General features: G+C 42.5%; 1 protein-coding gene across 2 annotated transcripts in view; it reads left to right on the plus strand.

Annotated features, from left to right (window-relative positions):
- Positions 1-7,911, plus strand: part of MC2R (melanocortin 2 receptor) — a 26,470-nt gene extending 18,559 nt beyond the window's left edge. Inside the window, exon 2 of one of the 2 annotated variants that reach the window (XM_008071774.1) lies at positions 6,661-7,911. In XM_008071774.1, coding sequence (XP_008069965.1) covers positions 6,781-7,674 — 894 coding nt within the window. In that variant the 5' untranslated portion in view covers positions 6,661-6,780 and the 3' untranslated portion in view covers positions 7,675-7,911. The remainder of the gene's footprint in view (positions 1-6,660) is intronic. The other variant, XM_008071773.1, reaches the window with a different exon arrangement.
- The last annotated feature ends 383 nt before the right edge of the window (positions 7,912-8,294 follow it).

Raw genomic sequence — 8,294 nt, forward strand, 5'->3', positions numbered from 1 at the left:
CAGGCAATCCACTCATCTCAGCCTCCCAAAGGCGCGGGATTACAGGCTGAGCCACCGAGCCCAGCTTGAGCACAGATTTTAAAGCCATGAAACACTTTCTTCTTTTCTCCTTCCTCATTTACCTTCCCATTTCTGCTTTCTGGGGAACACCATGGAATCAGAGCCACCTAAGATCTTAGTTCTGCAAGTTCAAGGTGGGGGAGCTTGGTCTTCAAGCAAGGAATTAATCCCAGAGGTGAAAATAATATAAGACTGAGATTTAAAGATCACTTAGTCACAGTGGAGCTCGATTCATGTGCTCTTCTCTGAGAAAGTGCCAACAGTCATTCCATCCTAACTTCGCTCTAGTGAAACCAGAGGTTCAGATGCCTGGCTAGTATGCCAAAGCCAGAGTCAACAGGAAGCAAAAGGAAAAAACCTGCCACCTACTGCAAATGCACTCTCTCTTTATCATGGGATGATAATTCTTGGTGTCATGTCCTAACATGCTTTGCATGGTCTTCGTTCTAGCAATTGTTCCAGATGCCTGGAAGCATTACAGAGAGCACGCTGGTTGCTGGGCTGCTCTCCTGGGTGGTGTTCACACTGCACCTAGAAAGATCTAGAAAGCTGGGTGTGTCTCCCCTAAACCCTGAAGAATTGAACAACAGCATTCTAAAAGGCATTTTCAGAAAACAAATGGAAAAATAAAGAATGATTGCAAAGAAAACTATTTCCTCAGAGAAGATAAGGTCTTCCGATATTAATTTGGAAAAAGATCTCACAGTTGGAGCTAGAAAAATAAACTGGTGTTAACATTCTGTTCGGTGGGAGACAGAAAACAAACTGGTTTATCTTTATTTACCATTAAATATCTTATGGATAGGCAATGTTGTCTTGATATATGTGTGTGTGGATATATGTATTTTTTTTTATTTTAAAGATGTGGGGTACAATTCAGGATTCGGTATACAAGTGGACATCATACAGGTAAAGTTTAGACCTCCCTTTGGTCCCCACTTGGCCTGGTTTGAGATCAGGTATCCTTATTGATGTTGTGTCCCCCTGCTGCCACCCTGGCAATATCCTGCTACTGCCAATCCCTTTCTTATAGTATTATGGTAAAAATTGTTTTGCTTTTTATGTTTACAAAAAAATATTGCTTTTTAAAAAGAAATAGTCAAAAAAAATTTAAACACCTATTAGATTTTCCTACTATGATGAATAATTTAACTTTGCCTCATATTGAAAGAGTATTAAACTGGGGTAGTTGATCAGTATTTGAGCATCCATAGTGTTCTATGGTTCTACCAAATTAAAAGAAAACAAATTTATAAGCACAATGTCCCCAAATTGAATATACATTTCTAACCTAAAATATAGAAAATGATCATAAATGTTTGAATACTGGTCATATGGATGCAATGCTTTACACCAAAAGCGATCATAGTGGAAGAGATAAAGGGGTTAGCGAGGGTTGGGGTCCCAATGCCTTATGCTTTGCCCGAAGCAGGTTTCAACAGGGTATTGGACAGAGGGAAGCAGTGTAACTAGAAGGTGGACATGTACTGCTGAAAATCCTAGAAAGAGGTGAAAGAGCTTTAGAGCTGTTTGGAGTAAAGATATCAAGACACAAAAAAAGAAGATGGGACTGGGCTTGGTCTGTAATCCCAGCACTTTGGGAGGCTGAGGCGAGTGGATTGCCGGAGCCCAAGGGTTCAAGACCAGCCCAGGGAACTTGGCAAGACCTTATCTCTACAATAAATAAATAAAACAAAAAAATTAGCCAGGGGTGGTAGCGCACACCTGTAGTTCCAGCTACTTGGAAGGCTGAGGCGGAAGGATTGCCGGAGCCCAACATGTCGACACTGGGGTGGCTGTGAGCATGCCACTGCTCTCTAGCCTAAGCGACAGAGTGAAACACAAACTTAAAAAAAAAAAAATAGATGTGAGAGGATCAGCAGAGGACTTTGAATAGGTGCAGACCATTATCAAAGTTCCGCCTAAAGACACTTTTGAATTTTTTTGGATCATTGATGCTAATCAACAGAGGGTCGTGGTGAAGTTTAAGTGAAGTGAGTTTTGTTTCTTCTAGTTGTCACTTAATATTTTTTGAAGGGAATACCTAGACGTGAACCACGGGAGCATAGCAAGATGGTGTAATTTACAAATCCTACTCAGTGCTAAGAAAGGCACTCAGTCAAGAAGAAAATAATCCATGTCAATTTTTATAGCAATTTGGGCTGGAGTGGAGGATGACAGACACCAGACAGATCTCTCACATATGTTGCTGCTACCCCCTTGCTACTGTGCTAGAGGAGAGTGGTTTGGTCATCATGGGGTGGGTTCTCTACACCACTGTCCAGAGCATGGCTTTGAGCAGTTATCTAACCTCTCTGGGTTGATTTCCTGAACTGTCAGACAAGGATAAAAATATCACCTTCCTCACAGAGTTGCGAGGAATAAATGTGGAGAATTAGGATGGTTTCCAGTGCATAGTAAGCATTCACAAAGGTTCCCAGTTGTTAATATCACTGGCCCTTCCACCAAAGTGGAACTGCACACCGTCTGCAGTCCTTACCACCAGCTTTTGCAGCAAGCCATGAATTTATAGTAGCAGTGGTTGCCTGATGGCCTGTTAAGAAGGGCCCCATGGCTACACTACATTTCTGTCCAAATTCAGGTCCCTTCCTTGGATTTATAGGATTGGCACATCAGCAATGCACAGTGGGTTAAGTAGAAAGAGGTACGAAACTATTCTCTAAAGCATCAGAATCTCTTTCAACATTTATTTTTTTCTTGATCAATTTTTACCATCAAATGCATTTCATGTTGAAACTGTGTACCAATTCTGATCAATTCAATGGACGTGTAAGAGCGAAGTGTCTGTCCAGACAGAGACTCCTAAGTGAGTCAAGCTGAACATAGACCTTGGGCCCTGTATGAGTCAGGATTCTCCTGAAGAAAAAAACCGACAGGATATACATGAGGCAGCGAAGAAAACGAATTAGTTTTTAGAGGGCCGGTCCTTTGTAGCCCAGGCTTCCCCTGTATTACAAGGGTTCTAAGAATCCATGGGCATCAGTATTCCAGCTGGTGTTGTGAGAGGCTGTGAGAGGCTCCAGTGAATTTGTTTTGGAGATCCTTTCAGTGTGTTTGCCCACTGATGGCGGGTGATTGACACGAACAAACTGCCCACCCCGCACTGCGCGTTCCACAGCTTTTGGCCCCAAACAGCATAACTCCAGGCGCCCCAACCTTCCTATTCGCCCGATCTTGCCCCAAGCGATTTTTCTGTTTTGTGTCCCCCGATGAAAAAGTCCTCAAAGGGAAACATTTTGCCAAAGTGGAAGAGGTGAAACAGAAAAACAGCAGAAGCACTAAAACACATCCAAATTGATGCGTTCAAAAGTTGTTCTGAGCAGTGGAAAAAGCATCTTAATGGGCGTATTGCATCAAATGGAGAGTACTTTGAAGGTGACCGGAACTTAAACATGTAAGAATAAATACGCAATTTTTTAATAAATAAATTCTAGGTGCTTGGGGGCCCCCATTTATGCACACACACACACACACACACACACACACACACACATTAATTGGCTCGCACAATTATGAAGGCTGAACAGTCCTAAGTTCCACATTCAGCAAGCTGGACTCCAGTCTGAAAGATGGCAAACTTGAGCCCCAACAAGAGCTGATGTTTCAATTCCAGTCGGAAGGCAGGAAGAGACCCGTGTTTTAGCTCAGGCATTCAGGCAGGAGGAGCTCTCCTCACACCTTCAGGGCTGTCCCTTTCAGTTTTTTTGTTCTGTTCAGGCCTTCAACTGATTGGATGTGGCTCATCCAAGTTAGGGAGGACAATCTGCTCTACTCCGTCTACCAGTCTCATTCAAAAACATTCTCACAGACACACTCAGGATAACGGTAACCAAATACCTGGGTTCTGTGACGCTCAGTCAAGTTGATACATTTAATTAACCATCACAGGTCCTAGCCTCCTCTGAGAGACTTCTCCAGCATACATGGATGATACATGGATGGATGATACCAGCACACAGACTTCCCAGGGCCTGAGCAGATAAAAGGAGTATGACTAATCATTTGGTTTTCCTGGGACGATTTCCTGGGTCGCTGGACTTTCAGTTTTTAAAACCCCTTGAGTCTCAGGTAAATGGATAAATTGACCATCTTGGGCAGAACCCAATCAGCAGCCACCCTCTGTCAATCCTTTCCTTCTCTAATCATCTACCTGCCTAACTCATAAATACCCATTAAATACTTGACCTGTGACCCCAGTTTTACAGGGTAATAAATTCCTTTCCAGGAAAAACTGTAGAGTAAGACAATAATGAGTTCCCTGTGGATTTGGATCTAGGGCTACACTCCAGATTTTTTTTTTTTTTTTTTTGAGTTAGAGTCTCACTCTGTCACCCAGACTGGAGTGCAGTGGCCGCTCTGGGCCACCGCAGCCTTGACCTGCCGGGCTCCGGTGATTCTTCCGCCTCAGTCTTCCAAGTAGCTGGAACTACAGGCGCGCGCTACCACACCCACCAATTTTTGATTTATTGGAGAGATGTGGTCTCGCCAAGTTGCCCAGGTGGGTCTCAAACCCGCGGGCTCAGGAAATCCACTTACCTCAGCCTCCCAAGGTGCGGGATTACAGGCTGAGCTACCGAGCCCGGTTCACTCCCAGATTTTTACTCCCCAGTGATATATTGTCTTTCTTACAACATGGCGCCAGCTTCCCCGACACTCCAGTGTGGAGTGGAGAAGAATTAACTCCACTTCTGGAGAAGAGTATAATTTGTGGGCATATTATCTTTAAAATCATGATACTGGCAAAGGCAAGTTTGATCTATTTCATAAAACTGCCTGTGTTCAGTCATTAACACCACCATCTGGAAATAGAATCACTAAGAATTTCACATACTCTCACCAGGAACAGACTTCTCAGTTGTTCATCCACAATCTAACTGGCCTTCTATGAGGGCAAGCTGGACACTTCTGCTGTGACAATCCAACTCCAACCTAGAGACACCTTGAAAAATATTGGAAGTCTCTAGACTACCTTGCCCGGGATTTCTATCTTTGAAACAAGTAGTAATATGTATTGCACAGTCATTTTTGGGAATGATACATCAACACCTTATCCCACAACGATGTTGGGTCAGGCAGTGACACAGGAAGACAAGCAGTGAGAAAGAGACAACCTAAGCATATCACCAATCCACTGAACCAACTCTCTCCCTCCCTCCCTCTCTCCACTAACAATGTTACTCACACTACTTGGAAAGCTGAGGCAGAAGCATCGCCTAAGCCCAGCAGGTCGAGGCTGCAGTGGCCGTGAGCATGCCACTGCACTCCAGCCTGGGAGACAAGAGTGAGACTCCAACTCAAAAAAAAAAAAAATGTTTCTCATGAAGTACTTAAGATGAGGGCACAGTAAATTGTCTTATTTACGTTATTACATTATTGTATTTTATGGATAGTACAGAGTTTTCTTAAAGCTAATGTGACTAGTTTCTATTTTGCATTCTATTTTCAAACGATTCCCTTTTATAAAAAAAAATTCAGTAGCTTTAGGGGTACAAATGGTTGGTTACATGGATGCATTGTAGAAAGGTGAAAAGTCTGAGCTCTAAGTGTACTCGCCACCCACACGAGTGCACATTATACCCCACAGGTGATTTTTTTATCCTTCCCTCATTCCCACCCTCCCTTTTCTGACTCTCCAATGTCCATTATATCATCCTATATGCCTTTTCAGACCCTAATCTTAGCTCCCACTTATAAGTGAGAACATGGTTTTCCACTCCTGCATGACTTCACTTGAGATGATGGTCTCTACTCCATCCAAGCTGCTGCAAAGTCATTAGTTTCATTTTTGTGACTGAATAGTATTCCTTGGTATATATAACTAAATTTTTATTATCCACTGAGCATTTAGATTGATTCCTCATCTGTGCAATAGTACTGTGATAAACATACAAATGCAGATGTCTTCTTTGTATAATGACTTATTTTCCTTTGGGTAGATACCAAATAGTAGGATTGCTGAATCATATGGGAGATATACTTCTAGTTCTTTGAGAAATCTCCATACCAATTTCCACAGAGTTTGTACTAATCTATATTCCCACCAACAGTATATAACTGTTCCCTTTTTACTGAATCTGTGCCAACATCTATTGTTTTTTGATTTTTCAATAATGGTCATTCTGACTGGTGTAGTGAGGTATCTCCTTGTGGTTTGAATTTGCATTTCCCTGATGATTAGTGCTGTTAAGCATTTTTTCATGTTTGTTGGCCATCTGTATATCTTCTTTTGAGAGATATCTGTTCGTGTCATTTGCCCACTTTTTAATGGGGCTATGTGTTTTTCTTGCTGATTTGTTTAAGTTCTTTGTAGATTCTGGATGTCAGTTCTTTGTCAGATGTATAATCTTTGAATATCTTCTCCCTTTCTGTAGGTCACCTATTCACCCTGTTGGCTATTTCCTTTTCTGTGCAGACAATTTTTGGTTTAATTAAGTCCCACTTATTTATTTTTATTTTTGTTGCATTTGCTTTTAGGGTCTTAATCATAAATGATCTTCCTAGGCCAATGTCCAGAAAAGTTTTTCCTAGATTTTCTTCTAGGATGTTTATGGTGAAACTGATATTTCTATATTCTTTTAGGTTACTGAGTGATTTTTACTTCAGATCTCCAGCAAGTGCTACAAAATAGAAAAGATTCTGAAGAATCAAATCTTCTGTGAAGTCCAAGTAACATCCCTACCTTGACCACAAGTAAGAGAAATGAAGCACATTATCAAGCCCTATGAAAACATCAGTGATACAGCAAGAAATAATTCAGACTGTCCTCATGTAGTTTTGCCGGAAGAGATATTTTTCACAATATCCATCGTCGGAGTTTTGGAGAACTTGATCGTCCTTCTGGCTGTGCTTAAGAATAAGAACCTCCAGTTGCCCATGTACTTTTTCATTTGCAGCTTGTCCGTTTCTGATATGCTGGGCAGCCTGTATAAGATCTTGGAAAATATCCTGATCATATTAAGAAATACAGGCTATCTCAAGCCACGTGGCAATTTCGAAAGCATGGCTGATGACATCATCGACTCCATGTTTATCCTCTCTCTGCTTGGCTCCATCTTCAGCCTGTCCGTGATTGCCGTTGACCGCTACATCACCATCTTCCACGCTCTGCATTATCACAACATCATGACCATGCGCCGCACGGTCATCCTTCTAATGGTCATCTGGACATTCTGCGTGGGGAGTGGCATAGCCATGGTGATATTCTCCCATCACGTGCCCACGGTGATCACCTTCACCTCACTGTTCCCACTGATGCTGGTCTTCATCCTGTGCCTCTATGTGCACATGTTCCTGCTGGCCCGCTCCCATGCCAGGAAGATCTCCACCCTCCCTGGAACCAACATGAAAGGGGCCATCACACTGACCATCCTGCTTGGGGTCTTTATCTTCTGTTGGGCTCCCTTTGTCCTTCATGTCCTCTTGATGACATTCTGCCCAGATAATCCTTACTGTGCTTGCTACATGTCTCTCTTCCAGGTGAATGGCATGTTAATTATGTGCAATGCAGTCATTGACCCCTTGATATATGCCTTCCGGAGCCCAGAGCTCAGAGGTGCCTTCAAAAAGATGATCTTGGGCAACAGGTACTGGTAGAACCCTGATTTTAGATTCCACAGGAATAATATGGTCAAGTGACAGAATAATGTAATATTCCAACAAGTGCTAATGCTTCTGACTGTCCTTTCCTTCCCTAACAGATAGGAGGATTATCCCACCAACTAGTGTTTATAATAACTCAGTTCTGTGTGAAAAGTCTTGTAGAAGCAACTTTTATAGCTTTATAACTAGAGGGATAAAATGATGTACTAAAAAGAAGGATAGTATGCAAAGCGCATACAGCAATACAAATTCAAGGGCTTTGGGCTGAGACAAAAACTTGTTCTTCTGTTCTGAAGAAAAAACTTGTTCTGTAGATATATACCTGTCCTGAGGTGCTCTTTCCAGGCTGGAGGCCATTGCAACCGATTTCTGGAAATTAAAGTACCTGGAAAAGTGACTAAGGTCAGAAACCACAGGGTCTTTATAAGCCCATTACAAATTAGAGCAAATAAGTTGCTGAAGGAGACCCCGCCTGTCTCCTGTAGCCATGCGGAATGCCCATCCCCCACCTCCTCCCCGCTTCTCCCTTGCCTGCCTGAGGTATTGTAGCCATCTCACATCAATTCGGGAGCAGGCAGAGTGTAACTCACAAATGTCAAATAACCACCCTTGCA

Source organism: Carlito syrichta, unplaced genomic scaffold (genome assembly GCF_000164805.1).
Source record: "Carlito syrichta isolate Samal-C Ts95f unplaced genomic scaffold, Tarsius_syrichta-2.0.1 Scaffold314719, whole genome shotgun sequence".
Taxonomy (NCBI): domain Eukaryota; kingdom Metazoa; phylum Chordata; class Mammalia; order Primates; family Tarsiidae; genus Carlito; species Carlito syrichta.